Source organism: Dissoconium aciculare (assembly GCF_010015565.1).
Source record: "Dissoconium aciculare CBS 342.82 unplaced genomic scaffold K489scaffold_2, whole genome shotgun sequence".
NCBI lineage: Eukaryota > Fungi > Ascomycota > Dothideomycetes > Mycosphaerellales > Dissoconiaceae > Dissoconium > Dissoconium aciculare.
The window spans coordinates 2,096,047-2,119,995 of record NW_022984952.1 but is presented as its reverse complement, the minus strand read 5'-3'; the positions used below and the strand labels follow the sequence as shown (position 1 = coordinate 2,119,995).

Sequence of the window (23,949 nt, the reverse complement as noted above, 5' to 3'; positions counted from 1 at the left end):
TCGAGAAGTCACGGTAGGACTGGGCTGTGCTACGGTGCCCTGTCGGACGTCCGCTGCGACCAGGGGAAATTGGACGCGTGGAACTCGTCGGGCGACGGCGTGGCTCGGCGCGGGAAAAAAGCGTCTCCTCACTCTCACGCACTCAGTCAGTCTGGTGCCATTTCCCTTGCGCCCGAGGGTCGTTGGAAAATGAAGTTATTATTGTCCTGTTGTATTGGGGCATTGGCGTATTATTATCATCATTAGTCCGAGAGGCACACGGGTGACGACTGGGTTTGCTTTGACTTCTCTCAGGCCGCCGTGGCTGCTGTGGCGGCGGTGGCATGGATGGATTTTTGACAGCGCGCCACGGACGGCTGCGGCGTCGGGTGGGAACTGCTGCTGCTGTGTGCAGGTACTTTGCACCGTGCCTCTGTGACCAAGGCCACAGGACACGAAACCGTCCCGACATGTTGTACTCAGCCTCAACCTTATTATATATTATATACATTTATACATATGTATTCTTTGTCCTGTTTCGTTGGCAATCGCCGTGCAACAATCGCACCGAGGAAGACGATCGAGGGTCCTTCCTCTCGGGATAAATCTGGTAGAGGCGAGGCTGGGCCGAGAGGCGAAAGGGACACCGCAACGGTTTTCCCTTCCCCAGATGGGGAAAACGAATGCTGTACGTGCCTTGCGTGATGACAGGAGCCGTTGTCAGCCTGCCCGGTTTCTTTTTTTCTCCGCTCGCAATGCATGTCGTATTCTGCATAGGACCAACGGCGCGACCGTTGGACACGACGGAATTTCCCTCTTTTTTTAATCTTTTTTTGATATCTTGTTGGGGCCGTCGTCCACGCGCCATCGACTAATTTTTATTATTATTATGATTATGGCTAGAGAAGGGACGAAGGAAGTCGTCGTGTGACCACTTTCCTGACTGCTACTAATGTACGATGATTGAAAGCCCTGCAGGTGCGCATGTAAAAATGGCGGCACACGAAATACGGGAGAACTTGTCCTCCCCTCTCTCTTTCTCTCTCCTCCGAGTGCTAGGTTACGACGGAAGATGATTTGAGACGGCCAAAGGATGAAACATGTACTGTAGTCGAGAGGACAGTAAGTATACTGCAGGTACCCGCCCGTGGGACAGCTACAGCGATGAGTGGAGGGAGAGACAGAAAGCAGCAGATTATTCTTATCATAGGGAGAGACATTGGGCGCATGGTAAGCGCTGTGAGCGCGCTTGATGCCGATGATGACAGGAGGACAGGAGGAGGAACTGCCCTGGGTAAAACGCCACACCACCACCTCCACCACCACCACCCCCGACGCCCATTGTTGGGAGGTCGGGAAACCCCTGGCATTTGTTGTTTCCCGTCATCATATCGTCGCCGCCAATGTACAACGCAAGTGTGGTGGCTTCCTCCTTCACTTCCGCGTGGGAAGTACTGTACCAAACCTTCACACACAACGGGACCTGCCACGCCAAAGTTCAAGAAGAGAACAGGCCCAGCTACAGTAGTACCTAGGTGTATGTAGGATATTCTCGTCGCGTGCGTTGTTGTCCGTCCTGCAGCTCCTGCCGATGCGGGTACATACAGCAATAATAATAATAATAATAATAATAATAATAAGTGGTCGATTCGTGCACGGCAGTCTCCCAACTCCAAGTCTTTTCTTACTACACAGTCCGTGCGGGCGGCCGGCGTGTCAGCCCCATCTTTTGCCCAACGGCGGCATTGGGGAAACCCGGCATGGAGGACCCACCACCTGCATCATGATTCATCCGTCCTCGAACGTCGTCCCTTGTTCCTGACGATCGCTCTTCTTCTCCACTCCACTCCGCAACTTTTCCTTGTCCGTTGCCCACCCCCCTCATCGCTGGACTCCACCTGGTTGACACCGTCTGCTGCGATGATCACCTGGCCATGCATGCCTCATGAGAATGCGGGCACGAGTAGTACCCATCGTCATACACCGACGAGAGTGAAGTACGCCTGTCCCACCGGGGCGGCTGGGTGATCGCTAGGCCAAGGGGTTGGCCATGCCTGCTGGATCGTCTTGACTGCTAATTCCTTAGGCTCTAGCAAGGCGCTTGGCCTTTTCGCGGCGTTGCCTGCAGGCCTACGGCGGAAGATCATTCCTTCGGTGTGATTGACTCGTCCACAAGTACCTGAAACGCGTGGGAGGGCAAATATCGCACTTGTCGTTACCTGCTCCCCTCCCAAAAGTGGATCGATGTGTGCCTCCATGACACACCGACGAGGCTGTAGGGCCGCTGTGCCGTACATTCCGGACGGACAATGCATACTCCCTCCGAAATAGCACGACACTGGCGATTTCCAACAATGCCCATACGTTCTCCCTAGCCCATGACGATGTTCCTCGTCTTAATTCCCTTTTCTTCGTCCGTTTGACTTGGCCTTCTCTTTTCTTCATCTTGGTACATTCGATATCCCGTTGCAGGTGCTGGTCGCCTGTCTTTTGCTCGTTTGGCTGTCAGAACCACATTCACACTCATTGTTTCCAACCAGTCCTTCAACCCATCGCCATCCAGCGGAATCATATAACACACTCTTTTTGCCTCTCAAACAAACACACATTCATTCAATCGTCACAATGGCTTCTTCACTCTTCTGGGCAGCATGCCTATTCGCAATCCCACATGTCATGGCAGGCGGCCAGGTGCCCTCTACCAGCAGACTTGTTCTTACACAATCGTCTGTTAAGCCTCTCATCCAAGGACCACCACAGTACGTCGCCGAGATCGTCAGCCCGGATTACAGTCGCGACTCGTGCTGCTCAACGCGGGTCGGTGGCCGTTCCTTGTGGGTCTGTCGAGACTCCGCCGCCTATGGAGGCATGGGCATCACATTTCAGAGCACTGCCGGCTGGTCGAACTTGAACGCCGATGGCACACCGGCGGTCCAGAATGGTCAACTGGTGGTCACCCCCAAGAACACCGAAGCGTTCTACCCTCCAGCCGACAACCAATGCAAGTCGGGCTCTCCGTCAGGGTTCTGCAGCACCGGCCGATGGCCCATCTGGCCCGACTCACCGCCGTTGCCGGTGACCGGCCTCGACGGCTCCGTGACGCTCTACACTTGGATCCGCGAGGTGCATTTCCCCGACTCCGATAAGCTCGGCACCGACAGTGGGGACTTTCCCGCCATCAGTCTCTATCGCAGCGTGTACACCGGCGCGCCCGGCGACACCCTCCCGACGACAACCTTGTTCAAACAAGACTTCTACCCCGCCAACTCCGTCCCCTTCGGTCAATACGGTTGGGTCCTCGGCCCCGACGGCTACGCTTACCTCTACGGTCAAGGTCGCTTCGGCACGATGGTCGCGCGTGTGCTCCAAGGCAGCATCGAAGACCGTGGCGCATACACCTACTGGGTCGGAGGCCAATGGGTTTCGACACCCCCTGGCCCCGGCGCCGAGTCTTTCACCGCCATCATCCCCAACGCGGGTAACGGGCAGCAAGGCACCTTCTACTACTCCTCATACTACAACATCTACATCTGGATCGGCCAGGACCTGCCCGGACTGATCGGTAGCCCGAACATGGTGTACATGACCGCGCCGCGCCCGGAGGGACCTTGGACGTTCTCGACGTTCCTCATGGCCTTCCCCAGCGGCGGACCGGATTTCCGCGGCCAGTATTCATTCCAGGCGCACCCCGGCATGAGCGAGAACGAGGGCAACGGCCGCGACATCTATGTCAGCGAGACGGTCGATCTGGGCAGCGGATACAAGAATTACTTGTACAAGATTCAGTTCCAGACGCTGTGATTGGGGAATGGGGCCGGCGTTGGGCTTTATGAGGTGGACGGACGGACGGGAGGGGGGAAGATCTTTTAGATTCCCATGGAACGAAATTCCTGGAGGTCTTTTTTTATGCTTGATACCAATTTGCTTGCAATAGTTTTTTTTCGATTAACGATAGATGAGAAGGAGCACATCTTTGCCTGCCTGCCTGCCATGACTGCCTCGCGCCCCAACCCATTCTCGTTCCTCCCCGTCGAAGCATCATCGTCAACACAACATGGGTGTTCCTTGTGCTCCTGCCGGAAATTGTTGATCGTCCCGCAGTGGATACGGATCAACAGATCGTCAAACCACTCCTGTGAAAACATGCTGACGTGGGGGGAGAACAACGACGTGCTCGACCGCCGATTGGACGCCACGCGCAAATGACCATGTAGCCACTCTCCCTCCCGAGATCTGTCCCATCGCTTCGGGATTCCTTCCCAGACAGGCGGGACATGCGGGATTAGTCAGCACTAGATGCGGCCGTGGCCGCCTCGGCGGAGTTCGGGCATCCATCGCCGGACGTGCGCGTGAGAGTGAATGCGTGCGTACGTGCGTGCGGACGTGCGTGCGTGGACGCGCGCAGCAGCAGCCCGTGAAATCACAGAGAAACCGGCCGTCGAAAAAGTTAACCACCAAGGGCCGTGGGGACTGTCCGCACGCTATGTGATGGATCGTCCAGCCATTGCGTTATTCCACGGCCATTGGCAGCGTTCTTTCTTTTCACTCTCTCGCGCGGGCGGGCTGTGCACGTGTCTCTCGCTCTCTGTCTATCTTTTCTCCGATTGATGGCGCATTGTCAGTCTCCTTCTTCCTCTTCCTCTTGTAATTCTCCGAAATCTACACGTCCAGAACAGCGGCCGTTGGTGACTTCTCGAGTGACCAAGAGCGCCTGTTTGCTGCACACGCCCTCCGTCATCTGAACCAGCAGATCGCGGGTAGCCAACGTCTTTTTTTTTGCGCGTTTTCCGGCACGTCATCCTCCGACATCCGCCCCGGCGTTTCCCCCCGTCTCGAACCACAATCGTGAGAGAGCGGCAGATTCGCCTAGATCGCCCACGAAAACGGGAAAGCAAAAAGATCTTTCCGAAGAGCAAGGGTTCTTTGTACAGAAGCAGAAGATCATCCATTCGATCCATCCCCACTTTTTCTTTTACACCCTCTCGCCTCGAACGAAAATGCCCGCCGCGACGATGTCACCGCCTTCCGGCCGACGGCCCTCCTACGTCCTCACCTACGAGCCGCCGAAGTTCTCCCTCAGCGCCGGCACCGCCTTCGAGGTCCCCGCCGAAGAGCTGGAGCGTCTCCCCCTGGAGCCCTTCCCCGCCGTGCAGGACGAATTAACCTCAGACGAGGAGAAAGACGGCGAGCAGCAGCAGCAACAGAAGAAACCAACCCCAGCTTCCTACTCCTCGGCGGCGGAGATGAGTTCCCGGACACGAGCCGACAGCGCGAGGCACAACCCCCTGTCGCCTGGCAGCAGCAGCAGCCGCCATCACGCGCACGAGGACGTGGACGACAAGCCGCGCAAGCTGTTCAGCCTCCGCAGCCTCCGGAAATCCTTCTCCTCCTCCCGCGGCTCGCTGAACCTCCCGCGCGCCTCACAGGACACCCTCGCCACGACCAGCAGCAGGCCGCAATCGCCCGGTTTCAGCATCGCATCCTCCTCCGCCGCGCCCGCCTCATCACAACCGCAACAACAGCAACAACCATCGCAGTCGCAGTCGCAGCCGCGCTCGCTCCGCAACAAACGCTCGAGCACGTGGTTCGGCGGGCGCCGGAGCGGGTTCGCCAACGCCCACGACGACGGCGGCATGCTGGACGCCGTGGCCGAGGACCCCGCCGCCGGATCGGAGAACCCTCGCGAGTCGAAGCGGGTCAAGGACAAGGATGTGCCGGAATTACCGGCGATCCCTGCCTTGGGCGGGGAGCATTCGCATGAGATCGGCTGGGATGAGCAGATGTTTAAGAACTGAGGAGGAGGGAGGCAGGATGGAATGGTCTTTTGGAGAGGGAATGAAAGGAAGAGAAGACGAAGAGAAGAGAATGTGAAGATAGGGGTTCGTGTCTCGTTTGTTTTCGCGGTTCCGTGTCTGTCGAGAGAGCAGAGAAGGGAAGAGAGAGTAATGTTGCCATGAGGCCGTCTAGGGATCATCACGCGGGACAGCATCGATCGGAGGAAGGGATCGATCAGAAAGTCAACAGCGTGACGCTCAAGGGAAGAAAGAGGAAAAGGCTCGGGTAGCAAAAACTGGCAGAGATGGTTCTTCCTCTCCATCATCTCGATGATCTCGATGAGGTCGTGAGCGGCCAAGGCATCGTGCTGGAGGAGGACCACTCGCTCGGACACGGGCAAATGTATATCTCGTTGTTATTGTTACGTCGGGCGCTCCAGCCTGCAGGACGAGTTCATCACTGCTGATAAGCGTTGGAGGTAATACGAAGGATTTCGATGTCGATACTCGTCATGTCTGCACGGAAGGAAAGCGCCCACCTGCAGGCGGCCGTTCCTACAAAGAATCTTTGTCATCATCTTTGTCATCATCATCCTCATCATCACCATCATCACCACGTCTCGTCTCGTCTCCTGTCCCAATGATCACTTCCTCGGGGCCTATCCAGGGCTGAGAATGGACGCCGACGATGTCCTGCAATTGCCATCCATCGATCTGAACGTCATGAAGACACCTGCACCTACGTATGTACGATCCGAACGAGTTTTCTTTTTTTTTGCTGGAATGGTCCCTTGGTGATCTCGCACCGCCACAATCGACGCCTCATCGTCCTTCGGTTCTTTCTACATATGTACATAATGTATGCAGGTGCAGGTGGACTTGTTCATCACGGGTGGATCAATCACTCAATCATCCCGTCCAAATGACCAACTTTTTACTTTTCTTCTTCTCTTTCTCCAGTCAAAGCTGGCCCGGTTGTGTGCCAGTGACGCAAGTCCTCCGCCTTTCCCTCCCGATGACATATGAGAGACAGAGAGTGGGAAAAAACCCTCAGCCTCTCAGCCTCTCAGCCACACGGGCGGCGAAAGGGGAGAAGACACGCGTAATAATAGACGGAGAGGATCGATCCTGTTCCAAGCTGGCAGACATATCCATATTGCGTGGGATGTGTGTATGTGTTGTGGATATGATGATACAGTAATAATACCTAGGTAACCTTGGAAATGAATGTATCTGGAGAGTAATTTGCCCCCCTCTCTCTCGCACATGCAAACCGGCGGGGGGAGAGGGAGAGGCAATGACGTACGCGGGCGGCCATCAATTTTGCCCAACACGAGCAGCTTTCAGAGCAAGGAAGACATCATCACACACACACAAATTGTTTTCCGCCTGTCACTTGCAGGCGATTGCTGCTGCGCCCATCTGACGACGCGTAGAAAAACTGCTGCAGTAGTATAATAACAAGATAGCATCTCTTCCCTGCATCTTCTCTTCGACCCAGTTTCACTCTCATATACCCAATATTACAACTCCAACGCCGTCACGATACCATACACATCATCACGACCGACACACACACACATCCCACACACATCACACACACACACTCACATCACACTCACACCACACCACAATCATGTCCACCACCGTCCACGTCAAGAACATCGCTGGCGAGACCTCCGAGAAGGAAGTCCGTGACTTCTTCAGCTTCTGGTACGTCTTTTCTCCCGTCTCCGAGACTGGTCCTCACCACATCATGAAACCACCTCCAGTGACTCGCAGCTAACGATCTCTCTCTCTCCCTCTCAGCGGCAAGATCTCCTCCCTCTCCCTCACCCCCGAGACCAGCGAGAAGGCCAGCACCCAATCGGCCACCGTCACCTTCGAGAAGGAGACCGCCGCCAAGACCGCGCTCCTCCTCGACAACACCCAGCTCGGCCCCAGCCAGGTCCACGTCAGCGCGGCCCAATCCCTCGACGACCTGAGCGGCGCCCGCGGCGGCGACGGCAAAGACGACGAACTCTCCCAGGAGGACAAGCCCCGCTCCCGCGTGGTGGCCGAGATGCTCGCCCACGGCTACGTGATCGGCGACAACGCGATCCAGCGCGCCCTGGCCCTCGACCAGCAGCACGGCATCAGCACCCGCTTCACCACCGCCCTCACCCAGTTCGACCAGCGCTTCAAGGCGACCGAGACCGCCCAGGGCCTGGACCAGAAGTACAGCATCACCCAGCGCGCCACCGACGGCTGGAAGAGCCTGTACTCGTACTTCGACAAGGCCCAGGAGACCCCCACCGGCCAGCGTCTCCGCGCCTTCTACGACCAGGGCCAGAAGCAGGTCCTCGACGTGCACAACGAGGCCCGCCACCTGGCCGCCCTGAAGCAGGGCAAGGACCCCAAGGACCTGGGCGCCGGGCAGACCGCCGCACAGGGCAGCGGCGAGGCTCCCGCAGCCTCGGAGAAGGTGGCCGAGGCCGCGCCGACGGAGACCAAGGCGTGAGGAGGCCGATCACCAAATGGATGTGAGAGGTTGTCGATCCGAGCGATGAAGAAGAGAGGGAGAGAGTCGGAGACCCCCCTCCATACATGGTTTCGTCCATGCTCATCGCTGGTCGTGGAGATGGGAGCGAGTTTCCATAGGCAGTTTTCTTTTTTCTTTTCTTTCTTACCAACGTCACGAATAATGATATCCACTCGAACCTGTGTTTTTGTTGCTCCATCCTGCATGTTCCGCAACGTCTTGGCCTTTTTTTCCATCGTCTCGCCTATGCCGCTGTTCCTTCCCGTTGCCTCTCCCACTTTCCACCAATCCGAGATGCCTAATCATCACCGTTGATCTACGAGATCCCATCCCGGACGCAAAAGGCGACTGTCCTTTCCCCAAAAATAAAACAAACAAATAGAATGAATCATGAATGAATGAGACCCGTCACCTTTTCCGCGTCAGAGCGTACATCTCCCCCTCTACAGCATGTGCGACTTCCCGCCGACCGTTCTCTCTACTCGCGGCATCATAACTCATCACATGGATATATGGGGGAGAAAGTCATCCGAAGATGCGTCATCTCAACCTCCCCACCCTCCCACGAAAAGAAAAAAGAAAAGGAAATTTACATTTGCCCATGATGGATGGACGGAGGGAGTACAGATGATGGCAATTCCGACGGATCATGGGGTTGAATCTCCGAGATATTTTTATCAAGAGGATTGAGTTTCCTTAAGGGGGAGGTGATTTGCATCGAAGATGGAATTTCCGATTTGTCCGAAACAAATTTGATTGATTGATTATGATTAATTGGAAAAAAAGGAAGGTGGGTTTTTTTGGTTGTTGTAAATGCCCAAATCAATGCCTTGTTCGCTATGCCAATGCCCGAAACAAATGCCGCCATGCTCTCACATCTCTCTTTCTCTCAGCGCTGCACGCTATCCGCCTTGGTGCTCTCTGGTTCCCATCATCGTCGGCATCATCATCCATCTAGAAGATGGGGGTGGCCGCCTCGAAGGTCTGCGGGACGGAGAAGTCGGCGGCCTGCTTGTCGGCGTCGGGCCCGGTGACGGCGTAGACCTCCTTCTGGCCGAGGTAGCGGTAGTTGTTGCCGTCCTCGGGCGCGCTGACGAGGTACAACAGGCTCAGGACGTTGGTCTTGGGGTCGATGTTGGCGACCAGCGAGGTCTTGGCGTCGCCCGTCGCGCTGCAGTCCACGTACTGCTGGCCCGACGACGGGTCCTGCACGTTGAAGTTGCCCGCGCACGTCACGGGCGTGTCCAGGCTGGGGTGGGTCGGTGGGTTGCTGCCCGTGATGGTCGCCTTGAAGGACCAGCCGCAGTCGTTGGTGCAGCCGAAGACGAAGTCGCTGATCTCGAAGATGTTGCTGCTGCTGCTGGTGTCGCGGGGAGTGGGCGCCGCGGCGACCAGGGTGGAGGAGGCGAGGGCGATGATGGTGGAGGCACGCATTTTGAAGGTTGGTTGGTTGGTTGGTTGGAGTGGATCGGTGGAGTGGTTTGATGTTGGTTGGAGTTGGTGATGAGGCTGGATTGCTTGATTGTTGCTGTGGTGGATGATGGGAAAGAAAACTGTTGATGGAGAGGTCAGGAAGTTGTTTATATATCTGCTTCCTCTCGTCGATGGTCTTGGGTCGTCGTCATTGGTGTTCGGGATGTGCCATGACTGTGTTTCCCGTTTGTGACATTGACTCTACGAACACTAGCATCATCCATGACAATGACGAACTACGCACGCCTACCACCCAGTCAGTGGCACCGATAATTCACCATGGCGTTCTTTGCCGACAGTGACGTTTCAAGGTGACATTGGCTAATGAAGTGGATCGGTACTCTAGGAGGACACTATAGTGGCGGTCGGATGTGGAGGGTTCGGGCGCCCGGCAAGCCAAACCCCAAGTCGATCGAGGGACGAGGATTTGCCCAGAAATTGGGAAGTAGTGGAAAGTCCAAGTTCCTCCCCACAGTAACATCGTCATTTGGCTTTGGGAGGTCTAGGCGTTTTGTCGATCATTACTTAAACTTTGAGGCAAATTCGGTGGATGGATGCTCAAAATAGAACGAATACGGTCTTTGCCCAATGTTTTAGCGACTCGGCAATGGAACGTTGCTGTCGGCATTTCAAGGTGCTGTGTACCTGGTAGTCATCCAGTACTGGACAGTGCAGTACAGTACATGCGCATCTTATGAAGTTGCACTTTGCCAAAGAGGACCCTTGCTCCACCATAGTCCACAGTATGTAGTATGTACAGTAATTGTCCCACCACGACCCTGTTGGACGTCACTTTCGGCTATTTTGAATTTTAACCACCAGAACAGGCAAGCATAGGAGTGACCACCTGGGCAGTCATCGAATACCGCCTGCTGCAGAGGACCTTCGGAAAGATCACCGCACGTACTCTGCTGGAGCTTGATAGCCCTGGAGTGTATGCAATGGCCGTCCATCACCGGCGCATAGCAGAACCACGTGTGATGCTACTGCTGCTGCACGACAGAAGCACCTACCAAAGCGTGTCTCCTGCACATGGGCAATGTAACAATGTCGATCAATGGGTATACTCGTATCGCACAGAAACTCTGGTTCTCTCGCATCTGCGGTACTCGCGACTTTTGTTGACACTGTCCCGTACGTATGTGCGTCTTGGTAGCTTCGAGCTCGAATGAACGTTCGTCATGCCGTACGAGAATCTCGCTCGCTCTGCGCCATTCGCCCTTCATCTCCTTCTGCGGAGCTGGGACGGAAACACTCGCAGCTTGTCGAGTGCGGATACGGAATCACATCGATGGACCTTTGTCGTGTCGCAGATGAGGATCATCGCCGGCGGTGCGATGACGAGAACGTCCGGCTGTGACAACAATTCGTCCTTGATTCGAACGATGGTACAGATTTCAGCAAGGCTTTGAGACGCTCGGGAGCCAGAGTGCGATACGGCCTGTGGAGCCCTCTGATGCTTGCGCCCTTTATCAATCGCATTAATACATCGCTGCTTGCCCACCAGGTGGGCAACGATGGCGTTCACGTTGGGGACGGAATAAAGGCAAGCTTTTGGCACGTAGATCATAGTGATATTTGCCCTTTGTTTTTGGTCCCCGTTGGACTGTATGGAAGTTGTGCTGTTAGGGTTCGGCAACGGCCGTGGTTGGTCGAAAATGACAACAGAATTCTTAGGCCTTGGATGACCATCGACTCAGCCGTCTCACGCATCGCCAATCTCTCTGGATCCCGGTCTGGATTGCACGCGATGGATCGTATCATTTTCTCCGGGGAGTGACAATCTGGAGAACTACCAGGATCAAGCACTACAATACATGCAGCAGCGCTTACGCCTCATCTCCGGTGGTCAGCAAAGCAGAAACCGTGACCCCAGCAGCAAGATGTTGGTGAATTTCACCAACCAGGCCTCCCACGAGGCTGTACTACTGCATGGAATCCCGCGATCATTTGTCAAGGACTATCGTTCGCTGAGGACTTCCACCAAGGACTTTGAATTCACCAAGGACCTCCACCAAGGACTCCGACCAAGGACCGACCAAGGACTTCCGCCAAACTCGAATCGGATTTCTGATCCGTGAGTCTCCGCGAAGACCCTGCCCGTTTCCACTAGTGCAACAAGATGAGTTTCACGCCGCATGGATCGCCATCGATCACTTTGAAGCTTAACCTCCACCGGTCACAACGAGCGCCAAGCATGGGTTTCCGTGTGTGAGATCATGCATCAGATTTACCTTCGCGGTTTGATGACAGAACAATAACTATCAGCGTCGCGTGGCAGTCTATCACACGCCTCGCATCCAGAGGAAACATGCTTTAGACATGAAATGTGCCATGATTTTCCAGTGATAGAAACCTTCCACGGAAGTGTCGGCTTTCGTCGCCGCCAAAACGACCAATTTTAGTCCAAACTCAAAATCATTGAGGCTGCTGACAACAGCCTGGTTCCCTTTAAATCTTAACCTCCATGATCCTCTGAACACTATCAGAACTTGATTTGGAAAGCATCACTTCCGGTCGTTGGTGGCGTGCTGACCTCTTCCCATCGCTCTGTCGATATCCCCATTCCACCAACAGACGCGTTTACCCTTGACATCGCCGAACGATGACACTCCTTACTGGAGGCTGAACGTCTAAATTGGACGAGACCAACAGTACGCGCAATTGAAAACGGACAGTCCTATCTTCAGGATCTTTTGGCAAGATCAATTTACCAACAGCGGTACTCGTAGATGCGCGGCAGCTGCTCGGCCACTGCTGGAGAAGAACATAAATAGCCCGTCTGCTCTGCCCATCTGGCATTCCATGTTGACCAAAGCAATTCATTCGAAGCATCTCCAATTTGCTTGCCCGATCAGACGTCCCGAAAATCTTATACGCACATCTGAACACAACACAACGAAGCACCACAAGACATCATCTCGTCACCCCATGCAGGTGATCATGAAGTTGGTTCTGACCTTGGCGTCGTTTGGCCTGGTCAGCGCTCAGACGGTGCCGCCGAGTCGCGACAGCTTCTACACCGTGCCTGCCAACATAAGTGCTTACAGCCCTGGTGCCGTTATTGCGATCCGAGAGGTGAAGACGACTGTCGTCGTATCTGGAATTTTCCTGAAGCAAGCCTACCAGGTAGCCTACAGGACCAATCGTACTGGCGGAGTCGCAGATCTTACTGTGGCCACGGTCTGGGTTCCTACGAGGAAAGAGAATGAGACAAAGCCCCCGACGCTGTGGATGTATTCGACTGCCGAGGACTCAACCAACCTGGACTGTGCACCTAGCTGGGGATTCGTTTCAGGGTCCAATTCAAACAACACCAACCTTGTTGCGAGCGAGGGTTCAATTGCAGTTTCCAATGCACTCGATCGAGGCTATTATGTGGTCACTCCCGATGCTCTAGGCTCCAAATCTGGCTGGTTGGCTGGCGAAACCGAAGGCTACGCGGCGCTTGACGCTATCCGTGCTACGTTCAACTCGTTCAGCCTTCCATCCAACACCCCAGTAGCAATCTACGGGTACAGCGGTGGCGCTCACACCGCAGTCTGGGCGGCATCTTTGGCAAAGAGCTATGCGCCGAGCCTCAACATCACCGCCGTCGCTTACGGTGGCTTGCCCACTGACCTGCGCGCCGTCGTGCAGCAAATCAACAAGGGTCCATACTCCTGGCTTGCTGCAGCCGGGTTCTTTGGTCTTGCCAACGCTTACTCGAGCTTGAACCAATACTTCATTTCCAACTACAACGCTCAGGGACGCTCCAATGCGACCGCTTTCCGCACCCCCGGCTACTGTGCTGGTAACCAGAACCAGGCCCCCGAGAATCAGTATGTGGACTATACCAAGATGTTCAACGTCGACGTTCTTGCCTCCGGGACCCCCTTATCGAACGTTTTCGCCGGCAACTCGTTGCTGAAGACCATCAACGCGAATGCCCCCCCTGCCCCAAAGATGCTCCGTTACCAGTTCCATGGTTCGGTGGACGATATCATTCCCGTAGCTACGGCCCAGGAATATGTCAAAGAACAGTGCGCACAGGGTGCAAACATTGCCTTTGAACTTTTCAATGGCGACAAGCACGCCCAGGCTGGGATCGATGGGGGTAAGCGCGCTCGATACTTTACGTATGATGTTCTGGATGGAAGCGTAGGCCCCGTCACCTGTGGACAACCATGGGGCAAGATGACTCCACCGGGCTTGTGATTGCCATCATAATGAGTGATATCCCGTTCGAACCGCCGACGCCGACGCCTCTAACGGTCTTGAGTGAACCGTCTCTACCAGAGTGCTGAACCCTCTAGCTCAAGACGTTGCGCCGACTCCAAGGGGAGGATTACTGTACAAGGTATACTTACGACATCACAAGATGCTCGGATCCACATCACAAACTGACAACCAATACAATGCTCTTTGATGCTTACACTTCATGGTGTTCACCGCACGTTGTGGATCGCGAACGTGACAAGTCATGTCCGTAGAGCATTAATGCCTTCCTTTATGTATCAATGTCCCACTCCATCATGCACATACGACCACAGGCAGTTGAAAGCAAGGGATCCCGTCCGCTCTCCCATATTTAAGCAACTGACCGCGAGATTAGTACTACGGTGGGTGACCACGTGGGAATCCCTCGTGTTGTATGTTTTGCTTCGTGTCGTTTTGCTCGCCGCGCGCCCGAAGAGCAATTGGAGTTGTCACGTTTCGAAATAGAAGAAATGAGTGATAAAGCAACTTATTGATATCTCGTTTTCCTGTGGAGCAGCGCGGCTGTACTCCCTTCCTCGACTTCAATAATGCGAGCTTGTGCGAGAATATACGATCTGGTCGGAACATTCACGATCTTTAAAAGGAAGTGGAAGGCTTCATCGACCCCGAACTAGGCCATGGCAGCAGTGGCATGCCGCTGGTCGACGAGATCGGTGTCGATGCCTGCGGCGGTGCCTCTGATTTCTGGTACGACGTCTCGACCAAGATACGCAAGCTCGTGGTGTCCCATGAACGTTCCGGCTTCCCGCGCATTTCACAGCTTATCTTCACTGGGACGTCTGCTTCGGACGCGTGCTTCCGTCATGTCGTTCGAGATGCGCTGTATGATCTTGTCAGCGAAAGCGCCATGGCCGTCGGGGACAGACCGAGCAACTCCTCCACGGCTGAGGGGCAATGGAAGACGTTGTTTGAGTTCGCGACTGCTCGAGGAGCAGCAGAAATGGCTAAGCGTAGGCAAGAGGGACCTATTCTATGCAAGCAGACAGACGCTTGCAGAAAGCGTAGGGAGGGGACATATGCCACGAGGTTTCCGACAACAATGAGTCTATCTCTGTATTAGTCTTTGTAGTTTTAGATTCTATGAGAGATCGGCATCGTCGAATCCGCCTGTGAAATCGTATTCGCTTCAAATCACGGAACTCTATCTGTTCTTGGCCAGTACCTGCTGCGATCTTCGCAAAGTTTTCCACCAATCGCGCCAGCAATGTCCAGGGGTGGTGGGTTTGTTGTCTGCTTTGAGACTTGGAAAACCCGAAATTCTGACGCAGATGCCGAATCTGGAAAGCTCTTATCGGAGACTGTGTCCGGTCGCTTGTTTTTGCAAAGCTGTCTCGGGCCTGCTCAAAGCTGCGGATATGTCATGCGCTTGCGGGCAGAGCGAGCGGCCATCGATATCAGTCATGGCCTCATTGGGATCCTCCGCATCTCTTGTGGGGTGGCTATGGCAGTTTCGGCCATGTTCTGATGCACAGACTAGGTCGATTTCATCTCGGCTGCTCTGCCATGCAGATGTTCTCCTCGGCAAAGCTACGGTATCTCTCCAGGACGTCAGTCGTTTCCATTCCTTCTCTCTGCGGGCCAAAGCTATAGTGAGCGGCCAGCGCTCTACCATCCACAACCGCGTGACGCTTCGTTCTCAGAGGCATCTTTTCGGAGAAATAACCTTCGTCGTCCTGCTCTATGGGCTTTGCGGCATTGATGTCGTGGCCCATGATGGCGATGAATTGGATGCCCAGCCGTCGAGTGTAATAGTCCCAGATATGAAATTTATACCGCCACACCTCGTTGTTCTCTAGGTGCTGAAGGAAAGAATAGTGCTGCTGGGCGGCGATGGTCCAGTGATAGAGCGTAGGGCCAAATGCGTCGTATGATGCTTCCATGACTGGTGTACGTTCGAGAGCTTTAAAATATGAAGAGGCGTCGTTGGCATCGATTGGTAGTGGAAGCCATCGATGTGGGATCTGTTGAGATTCGAAGTCCAGCGCGGAGAAATCTCCAGGGCCAGACCACGTGGGGAGATGGGAGGCTCGCCAATCCACACGGCTTGACTGATTTGCCTCTCGGAGGTCCGATTCAAGGTCTCGTCGCTGACCGTCTGCAAACATTTCGACCTCAGACTGCTGGGGCAGGAGCTCCGGAAGGTATGGTCTCACAGCACCAAGTTGCTGGTGTACCCAGCTAAGCGATGGCTGGTTAATGATGTTGGCAGTCACCAAATAATACTCCGGGTGCGTCAAAAGCGTGTGTACCAGAGTGGAGACGGTGCTGTCCTCGAAGAAAACCTATTCATTTGTGTGAGCTGTGTCTTCGGTATCGTGTGCATGGGTCTTAAAGCTTAAATACTTACGATGTCATCGTCGATCTTGATGTACATGACATCGTCTTCTATGAGATCGTACGAGGAGGCGTACTCTCCACCATATGTTGACACATCTTGTCTAATATAGAGCGGCTCGGATGCCACCAGCTGATCCAGCCAGTCCAGATCTTCTTCATTCTGCGTTCGCGCGAGGAAGATTACCTCGTCAAGCATGCCGCCATTGGAAACAAGATTGCGCTGTGATATTGTCAGCCTAAAGTCATACCGCTCTGGTGATCACGTTCAGCCCTACCTTGAGGTAGCATTGCAATATGCTGACATTGATTCGTCTTCCGTAGAACACCAGCCCAGCGATCTTTAGATTCTCTGGTTTCCTCCAGCTCGCATCGTCGCCCTGGGGTGCTTTGTCCGAGAAAGTCCAATCGCGCTGCAAGGCCGGCTTACCAGCCGCGGTAAGAGTTGCACCAGTCACGGAGGTATTTGTAATTTCAACAGGTGGTGCCGGGTGCACGGTAGTTTCGTGATGCGCCGGAGAATCTTTCGTGGTTTTCGAAGGGGCGTCACTACTTTCAGCCACGGCAAAGCCAGCAGTCTTCAGGAAAGCACCAGTCTCGCCGAAAGCGCTGGGGTTGAAAAGATGTAATCCAATGATTAATCCGATCACAGAGCAAAAGAAAACTGCCAGCACTGCTTTATGCTGGAACATGGTAAAGACCGGTCGGCGTGATCGAAAAGGGCGACGGCGTACTTGCGAAACAACAGAATGAACACCCGCAAGATCGGTGATTATGTCGATGGGTTGTGTTTGCCAGAAATGATAGTACTTCGAGGAAACCTCTAATTTATTCGTCGCGAGAGTTGTAGTTGGAGGTCTTACATTATCCAGCCGTTCGAAGACCACATGCGCTTGCTTGGCCCGCGCTCGCTTTCAGCAGTGTAATAATTGATAATCAAAGCAGTGGTTTTACTGTCTTCCGCGCGCAATTACTGAAGACATAGTGAAGTATTGTGATGACCCAATGGGCCAAGTGATGATGGTTGAGATATCAAGAATGAACTGCGCCTTGCGTCTCTCGGGCGGCGTTACGTTCTATTTTCGTTGAGTTCGTTTTTAGGGGCCATTTGCATTCCTGTCCCTCGCGCCGTGTTGGCGTTTCATGCGGCGCAGCGTGTTTCGTCAGCCTCGCGGGCGTCGACCAATCGGTCACAGTCGCTACAACGTGTCCACGCCGTTGTGCCTTAGTGTCATGTCAATGCAGATCGCCAGCCCGAAGGGTCTTTCCATCTGTCGGACTCCAGCTTCTTCTCACGTCTTCTTCTCCCAGCCAACGACATGTTCAAGGATCTGTAGGGATCCTGGAAGCTTGCCGAGTTTGTCAAGGTGTTGAAACCGATCTCAAACTCAGACACGAAGATGTGACGTGAAAAACTTCGAATTGGAACGTGTCTCAAATCCATTCCCTGGTTGGTGGACCAAGCTTTGCCAATTACGCGTGTGCCCAGGTGACTCATCACATTTGCTGACTCAGCGCCACGACTTCGAACATGGATCCTCGAGAGGGAAATCGTTGTGTTATCAACCTTCCGCCTAGGAGGAAAACAGATCTATAAAGATATGCATCCAAAGTCGGGCATGCAATGGCTTATCTGACCACAAACGTAGCCGTGCGTGTGAATTCTTTGACAACGAGAAGTTTACTGGTGACAGAGTAATTCACAGATTTTGACGGATAGTCTCGGAAGCCTAATGTTTACGCTGAGATGAACCTTGAAACCTGGGAAGTATCGCTCGCTAGGGTAGCGCTGCTGTGACGTGATATCTGCTTGCTTCAGATGATGATCCTAGTGATTAAGCATAGAAACCAGTCTACTAGGTATCTACTAGTAGTCTTCCACCAGATCCAAGAAACTACTGATATCCTGTGCTACTGCTGCTGCCGTCTTTGTCGTGACATCGATTTCCAATTCCAACGGCCCTCCGAAATGGTAAATGTCCTCAGTATCTCGAGTCTCGCGGAGAATGCCAACATCTGTCAGCTTGGTGTTTGTTCCCCCTCTAGACGGCGAGGTAAGCCGTTTCACGTTCTCCTCAATCTCACAGGTAAGAATGATGGATATCAAAGCAGATCCGCGGACGGCGGCAGCAGATGCATAATCCTTTACCGCGGAAGATCCTACTTCGTCCGAGGATTGCGAGTCGGTGAAGATCCATGTTATGTCCTTGGTGCTTTCGCTAGTCGCAATCGCGCCGAGGACCGCCCGACGCTGGTCGAGTTAGCGAACATCTATTCACGGTCTGTAAAGAACGACCCACCATCTTCTGTCGTAGCGGTTGATACTCGGGCATGCTGCGCTCGAATATAACCGACGTGGCATCGATGAGACTGTGGTTGTCGAAAAGTTTGGCATTGGGCAGCATCGAGCTCCGACAAGATCAGCACATCATGATTCGCATTCCACATGTTTGTGTACACACCAGAGCGCCCGCGCAACGGTCAGCTTGCCCACTCCAGGGTAGCCATTGATATAGATGAATCTTGGCTTAGGCATGGCACCAAACTCGGTTTTCGCGTCTGTCCTTCGTTGTCGTCTCTGAATCAATTAGTCTGTTCCCGTGACGGGTTCCTGGCGAACATGCCCTTATATGCAAGTTCATTTGCTCGTCTAGTATGATAATGACTCTTGTGGGTTTGTGAGTCACATTGCATTTGATCGACGTTGGCGCTAAGCTCCCGGCTTTGCCATCACACAAAGGTTGGACAATGTGCTATCGGAAGAAGATCCGAAATGTCTGTACCACTGGTTTGCCTTGCACGCTTGAGTCTCGAAACTAGACTTCACGCATCACATACGTACAAATTCAAACGAACTCCCCATCGTCCGTCAAAATGATCCTCAGCGGAGCACAAATTATTTCGCGAAGGCTAGTTCGTGACATCCGTCAGGCGTCTCAACAACAACCTTGCGGTGTCGATCTCACGCTGCGCTGGATTTCCCGTTGGCATTCCGCCGCGATAATTGACTTTGATAATTCCAGACGCCAAGGGGCAAGAACGACCCGTCTATCATTCGACGAAGCTAACGATTCCATTTCGCTTCCACGCGGCCCTTATCTGGTCGATTTCAATGAGACCGTTACCATCCCACGAGATTGTATGGCTCTTGTTCATCCGCGGTCTTCGCTGTGGAGGTCCGGCGTTGGAATTCAGGCTGGTGTGGTTGATTCTGGGTATGAGGGTGCGATGAGAGCAATGATGGAAGTCGATAATGAGCACGGCGTCACGCTCTATCGAAATGCTAAGTTGGCACAGATTGTGTTTGAGCAGATGGACGAGGAGGTGGAGGGGTACAGCGGGATCTACCAGGGCTCAAGACACAGTAGTGCGGAGCGTCTTGGTGCTGAGGGATGATGGATGGAGGCCTGCCTGATGCTCAAATCAAGCTTGGTCCTGTCATATATCTCATAAGGTCAAGGTCTGAAAGACAACTCTATTCGTAATCGTACAGCATGTATTTCATCAATGCGTTCACACTTGGTTATCACACACCAAAACTTGTTCAAAAGCAATAATCCAATCGCTTGCTCGCATGCCTCCTCTTTCGTTGAGCTGATCAAGTTTGCAAGTTTCCCTTTCTCCGATCTCAGAACGCCATAGCTCAAAAACTCGCTCGCAGTACGTCAATTTGTCTTCATGCCAAAAATCATTTCATCTCTTCGCATATCGCCACCTTCTTGTATGCCTGCAATGTCATCCTTTCACAGCGGGAGATATTGCAGCGCGCGAATGATCAGGCTTGCAACCATAGGCTGTTAGACAAACATAAGTTAGCAACGTGAATACACAAAGACCACAGTCTACCACTTACGATCTCTGCGCCTCTCGCCGCAGCTCCAAATGTTGCCACCGTATTCGTGCCCGCGACAATGAACCCTCCATTACTCGTCGCGCCGTTTCCTCCAGCACCCTGCACCGCCGAAGTCATCTGTGTCGGCGCATACACCGTCGTCGGAAGCGGCGAGTTTTGGGTCACCAATCCTCCATTCGCATTGTTGCTAGCAGTGCCCGTCGCTGTCGTGGTTGCTGTCACCAGTACCCCGTTTCCATTGAGTGTTCCAGCCGTGATGACACCGAGGACGGTACCCGTGCACACTGCGCCTACAGGGCAGCAGGCACCGCGGCCGGCGAAGTCCGCTGTGCAGGTAGTACCACTGATACAGCAGAGATTTGCGGCGCCGATTGAGGAGCAGGAGTTGAATGAGGAGGGACAGTTCGTGCCCGATTGGCGTTTCTTTAGGAAGTCGTGGGCGGCGGCGGAGGAGTATGATTCGGTTGCGTTGTTGATGTTCTCGGCTGCTCGTTGTGCTGGTGATAGGAAGGCGATGTCTCCTAAGAAGGGATCGAATGCGTTGGTGAATGGTTGTGGAGTTGACGATGAGAACGATGCTGATGTGAGAGTTGGTGCTTCTGTCGCGCTTATCGAAGCCGCTGAGACGCTGATGAGCATGCTCGCCGCGAGCATTGTGCTGCTTGTGGGACGCATTGCGCTCTGCCAACACGATAACAGGCTCACAATGCTTTTTATAGAGCCCTTGATAGTCAGAAGTCACTATTTGAATAAGAGGTGTGACGTCGGAGAACGATTGGAAAGCAAACGCGACATAGGCAGCACAAGCGAAAGGTGCAAGCCGGATTGGGAAGCATGTTTGGCTGGAGGGGTCTGGGATTTGCGCTGCGTTGCCGCCTGACAACGCCCGAGTCAACGGAATTCAGCTCAGAATTCTGGTAACAGTGTGGCGCTCAGTTTAGCAGCGATCATTTATTAGAAACGAACATCCTTGCGTCAGACACGCTACAGCAGGCATCTCAAGCCCTTCTTGGTATCTATCTAATCATCACTCTCAAACTAGTTCGATGACAGCCGCGTGACCTGCATGACGCATGCGCTTTACGATCCATTGTACAAACATCACGTTGTTCTCTGTGTGACAGACGAAAGTTGGTATCACAAATTTGCGACTTTCGGGTGCAATTGTCAGATACGTGTGCATTTACATATCTCGACGTATTGGAGCGGGAGTTGAAGGATGATCGCATTGCAGAATTGCTTCAGCGCAATGCGCTCCGGATTTGACATTAATAAAGCCGGTGCACTGAGGTCATGGACAAGACAATTAACGACGACGTCACCTGGACATTTCATTTGATGAATGAATATCATTTTTTTAGCTCCGTTTCAATATTGAATCACCTCTAACAGAACTCCAACGCTAGTCGTATCATTAAATCTGTCGCTTATAAAAACCAAGAAACACAGTAGTTGGCGTTCCTAGAACCATAATCATCGCTGCGACTTTCTTGATGTCGAGCTTGTCCTTGACGTTGTGTGTGCCAATCCTGAAGCAGTGCTATTCCTGCGGCTACTCCTGAAGCTCTCACGAGTGTTGACGCGGTCGAGATCGAAAGGACTGTCGTCGTAGCCTTTGCGCGCCTCGCGGGTCGTCCGCCTCGTGCTAACGGTACGAATTGGCTGGAAGCGGGATCGATCCAGTGCCTCGTCGTCTTCGTGTTCAGTATCTGCGAGTGACGGGCGGCGCTGCTCGACCTCCTCAACAGGCTCGCGTGGCTCCTCCTGAATAGCAGCGCGGTCGGATGCGGTTGTATCCTTCACGGATTGCTTCGTGTGGTCTGCCTCATCCTCGGGCTTGCTAGCATCGGTGTCTTCTTCAGAGAAGTCCTCTTTCAAGTCGCCACGTTCCTCGGCCTCGGCTTGGATACGTCGCATGAACGCGTCGGACTCGGCGGCGAATTTGCACTTCTGACGGATACCGGCGCCGTACTTGTAGAGCAGAAAAGGAAAAGGCACGCACATCAGACCGAGAAATGCGGGAATGGATGATGCCCAGTGGATCCCGAGGTTGTTGTACATCTGGCTTGTAAAGAGGGGGAATGCTGCTCCAAAGAGAGACCGTAATACCGAGTTTGCTGCTAGGACAGATGCTGCAAAAATTGTGTAGGAATCAATCAAATAATTCATAATTCCCAAAAAGATGAGAACCATGCCGAATCCGAATCTTTTGAAAGAGGCTGTTAGTCTTGTGTATTTCTTGTTAACATGGTAGGTGGAACTTACGGCGCGCCAGCTGCGATTGAAGCCATGAAGTGAATCGAAGGGTAGTTTGTCCACGCAAACCAGAACATGCCAACTGGAACTGCAATAGAGCCAACCATGCACAATGGGAGACGAGCTTCCGGAGGCGCAAATCCTTTATACTCGTCGCTGACCTTGGAGTAGCGCTTGTTGTCCCAGATAGCGTATGCAACTGCGATAAGCATGCCCACGGCCACGCCCAGAAATGCCAAGCCACCAATTCCAGGAGACCAACCTCGTTGCTGTTGATAGACGATGGGAAACGCCCCGAACAGCATGTAGAGCGTGCCGTAAATGATTGCTAAATATAAGCTAAGCAGAAACACGATCGGTTCTCGGAATAGAAGGATCCAAGGCCGCATAAGGGAGGTCTTGAAAACCTCACCAACGCTGATTGAGCCTTGATCAATCTCTTGCCGGCTTTTGAAAACCTTTCCCGTGATCTTGCTCAACTTATCAGCTCTTGCTCGGAGGATGACCGGGGCGTAAGTCTCGGGTATCAAAAGAGATCCGATGATCCACAGGACACCGGTGAATATGGCCATGACGCCCTCGACCCATCGCCAACCGATGGTCTGGCCGACAAAGCCACCAACGATCGGGCCCAGCACCGGGCCCATGAATGGCGCTGCAGCAAATAAAGACATCGCGAGGCCTCGTTGCTTGGCAGGGAACATATCCGCAATGACACCTCCAGCATTGGTCAAAGGGCTTGAACCAATTGCTCCGGCGAAAAACCTCAAGATAATAAGTGTCCAGATGTTCTGTGATCCCGCCGCGCCCGCGTTGAAAGCAGTCAAGCCGAAGTAGGTTCCGATAAATAACAGGCGACGTCCGAATAATTCTGAGAGGGGCGCCCACCTATGATCTGAGTCAGCTTTTTGCGGCGACGACCGTGACATCATCAGGATCGAGGCTTCACTCACAAGAGAGGTCCAATCGCGAAACCCAACACGAAGAGCGATATGCCCAAAGTGAAAATCTCTTGGCTACAGCCAAATTCTGCGATGACCTGCTCTGCTCCTCCTGAGTACGCACTGGAGACAAAGGCCACTGCCAATGTCGAGATCGCAACTAGAAATGTAATGCTCCATTTGGTGATTTCGGAGTAGAGCATGGGGTTGCGCGGATCGTGCGCAATCCAATGTACCACGTAGGGATCGGCCTCTGTGCCGGATCCCTCGTAGTCCCATTCCTCGACATCCTTGGTGATGCCAGTGTGGTTGGTGACTTGTTGAAAAAAGCTGAGGCCGGCAGGTCGAAAGTCTTCGGCGTCCTTCTCTGCGCCCATCGCGCCGAAATTAATAGTGATGTCCGGTCTTCGACGCAGTTGATTCAATATGCAGGATCGAAAAAATGCGCCCCGATACTTCGAGCCGAATAAATGTCGCAACGATGGGGATGACGTATGTATCAGCGTGTCAGCGGGAAGCAGCGGAGAAGCTAACGATTATGCGTGTGCGCGGCGTGTG

General features: G+C 53.6%; 12 protein-coding genes across 12 annotated transcripts; 5 read left to right on the top strand and 7 right to left on the bottom strand.

Moving 5' to 3' along the window:
* Nucleotides 1–1,862: 1,862 nt before the first annotated feature.
* Nucleotides 1,863–2,449, bottom strand: K489DRAFT_120730 (uncharacterized protein). The gene has a single exon (XM_033598964.1). It carries the CDS (start codon nucleotides 2,292–2,294, stop codon nucleotides 1,956–1,958), a length of 339 nt encoding a protein of 112 aa, XP_033463643.1. The 5' UTR covers nucleotides 2,295–2,449; the 3' UTR covers nucleotides 1,863–1,955.
* Nucleotides 2,450–2,604: 155 nt separating this feature from the next.
* On the top strand, nucleotides 2,605–3,780 carry K489DRAFT_407326 (uncharacterized protein; the record flags this gene model as incomplete). The annotated part of the gene is made up of 1 exon (XM_033607353.1): nucleotides 2,605–3,780. One exon carries the CDS (start codon nucleotides 2,605–2,607, stop codon nucleotides 3,778–3,780), a length of 1,176 nt encoding a protein of 391 aa, XP_033463642.1.
* A 1,290-nt stretch (nucleotides 3,781–5,070) lies between these two features.
* Nucleotides 5,071–6,288, bottom strand: K489DRAFT_120753 (uncharacterized protein). The gene is made up of 2 exons (XM_033598965.1): nucleotides 5,310–6,288; nucleotides 5,071–5,264 (listed from the first exon to the last, which is right to left on the bottom strand). The coding sequence occupies exons 1-2, from the start codon at nucleotides 6,077–6,079 to the stop codon at nucleotides 5,204–5,206; spliced, it is 831 nt and encodes a 276-aa protein (XP_033463641.1). The 5' UTR covers nucleotides 6,080–6,288; the 3' UTR covers nucleotides 5,071–5,203.
* A 1,101-nt stretch (nucleotides 6,289–7,389) lies between these two features.
* K489DRAFT_312689 (actin cytoskeleton protein) lies at nucleotides 7,390–8,253 on the top strand (the record flags this gene model as incomplete). Its single annotated transcript, XM_033600883.1, has 2 exons — nucleotides 7,390–7,466; nucleotides 7,563–8,253. The coding sequence occupies 2 exons, from the start codon at nucleotides 7,390–7,392 to the stop codon at nucleotides 8,251–8,253; spliced, it is 768 nt and encodes a 255-aa protein (XP_033463640.1).
* A 757-nt stretch (nucleotides 8,254–9,010) lies between these two features.
* K489DRAFT_377033 (uncharacterized protein) lies at nucleotides 9,011–10,144 on the bottom strand. Its single transcript, XM_033604063.1, has one exon. The coding sequence runs from the start codon at nucleotides 9,706–9,708 to the stop codon at nucleotides 9,229–9,231; it is 480 nt and encodes a 159-aa protein (XP_033463639.1). The 5' UTR covers nucleotides 9,709–10,144; the 3' UTR covers nucleotides 9,011–9,228.
* Nucleotides 10,145–12,690: 2,546 nt separating this feature from the next.
* K489DRAFT_428947 (LIP-domain-containing protein) lies at nucleotides 12,691–13,944 on the top strand (the record flags this gene model as incomplete). The annotated part of the gene is made up of 1 exon (XM_033608353.1): nucleotides 12,691–13,944. One exon carries the CDS (start codon nucleotides 12,691–12,693, stop codon nucleotides 13,942–13,944), a length of 1,254 nt encoding a protein of 417 aa, XP_033463638.1.
* A 694-nt stretch (nucleotides 13,945–14,638) lies between these two features.
* K489DRAFT_367792 (uncharacterized protein) lies at nucleotides 14,639–15,067 on the top strand (the record flags this gene model as incomplete). Its single annotated transcript, XM_033602891.1, has 1 exon — nucleotides 14,639–15,067. One exon carries the CDS (start codon nucleotides 14,639–14,641, stop codon nucleotides 15,065–15,067), a length of 429 nt encoding a protein of 142 aa, XP_033463637.1.
* Nucleotides 15,068–15,279: 212 nt separating this feature from the next.
* On the bottom strand, nucleotides 15,280–17,302 carry K489DRAFT_120661 (uncharacterized protein). Its single transcript, XM_033598963.1, has 3 exons — nucleotides 16,620–17,302; nucleotides 16,355–16,564; nucleotides 15,280–16,289 (listed from the first exon to the last, which is right to left on the bottom strand). The coding sequence occupies exons 1-3, from the start codon at nucleotides 17,031–17,033 to the stop codon at nucleotides 15,492–15,494; spliced, it is 1,422 nt and encodes a 473-aa protein (XP_033463636.1). The 5' UTR covers nucleotides 17,034–17,302; the 3' UTR covers nucleotides 15,280–15,491.
* A 906-nt stretch (nucleotides 17,303–18,208) lies between these two features.
* K489DRAFT_367790 (uncharacterized protein) lies at nucleotides 18,209–18,877 on the bottom strand (the record flags this gene model as incomplete). Its single annotated transcript, XM_033602890.1, has 3 exons — nucleotides 18,209–18,592; nucleotides 18,642–18,750; nucleotides 18,804–18,877. 3 exons carry the CDS (start codon nucleotides 18,875–18,877, stop codon nucleotides 18,209–18,211), a joined length of 567 nt encoding a protein of 188 aa, XP_033463635.1.
* A 247-nt stretch (nucleotides 18,878–19,124) lies between these two features.
* K489DRAFT_377029 (putative dUTPase) lies at nucleotides 19,125–19,854 on the top strand. The gene has a single exon (XM_033604062.1). It carries the CDS (start codon nucleotides 19,216–19,218, stop codon nucleotides 19,735–19,737), a length of 522 nt encoding a protein of 173 aa, XP_033463634.1. The 5' UTR covers nucleotides 19,125–19,215; the 3' UTR covers nucleotides 19,738–19,854.
* Nucleotides 19,754–20,987, bottom strand: K489DRAFT_377028 (uncharacterized protein). The gene is made up of 2 exons (XM_033604061.1): nucleotides 20,195–20,987; nucleotides 19,754–20,135 (listed from the first exon to the last, which is right to left on the bottom strand). Exons 1-2 carry the CDS (start codon nucleotides 20,867–20,869, stop codon nucleotides 20,085–20,087), a joined length of 726 nt encoding a protein of 241 aa, XP_033463633.1. The 5' UTR covers nucleotides 20,870–20,987; the 3' UTR covers nucleotides 19,754–20,084.
* A 680-nt stretch (nucleotides 20,988–21,667) lies between these two features.
* K489DRAFT_351307 (MFS general substrate transporter) lies at nucleotides 21,668–23,831 on the bottom strand (the record flags this gene model as incomplete). Its single annotated transcript, XM_033602441.1, has 4 exons — nucleotides 23,404–23,831; nucleotides 22,460–23,338; nucleotides 21,998–22,400; nucleotides 21,668–21,880 (listed from the first exon to the last, which is right to left on the bottom strand). Exons 1-4 carry the CDS (start codon nucleotides 23,766–23,768, stop codon nucleotides 21,668–21,670), a joined length of 1,860 nt encoding a protein of 619 aa, XP_033463632.1. The 5' UTR covers nucleotides 23,769–23,831.
* Between the last annotated feature and the right edge of the window lie 118 nt (nucleotides 23,832–23,949).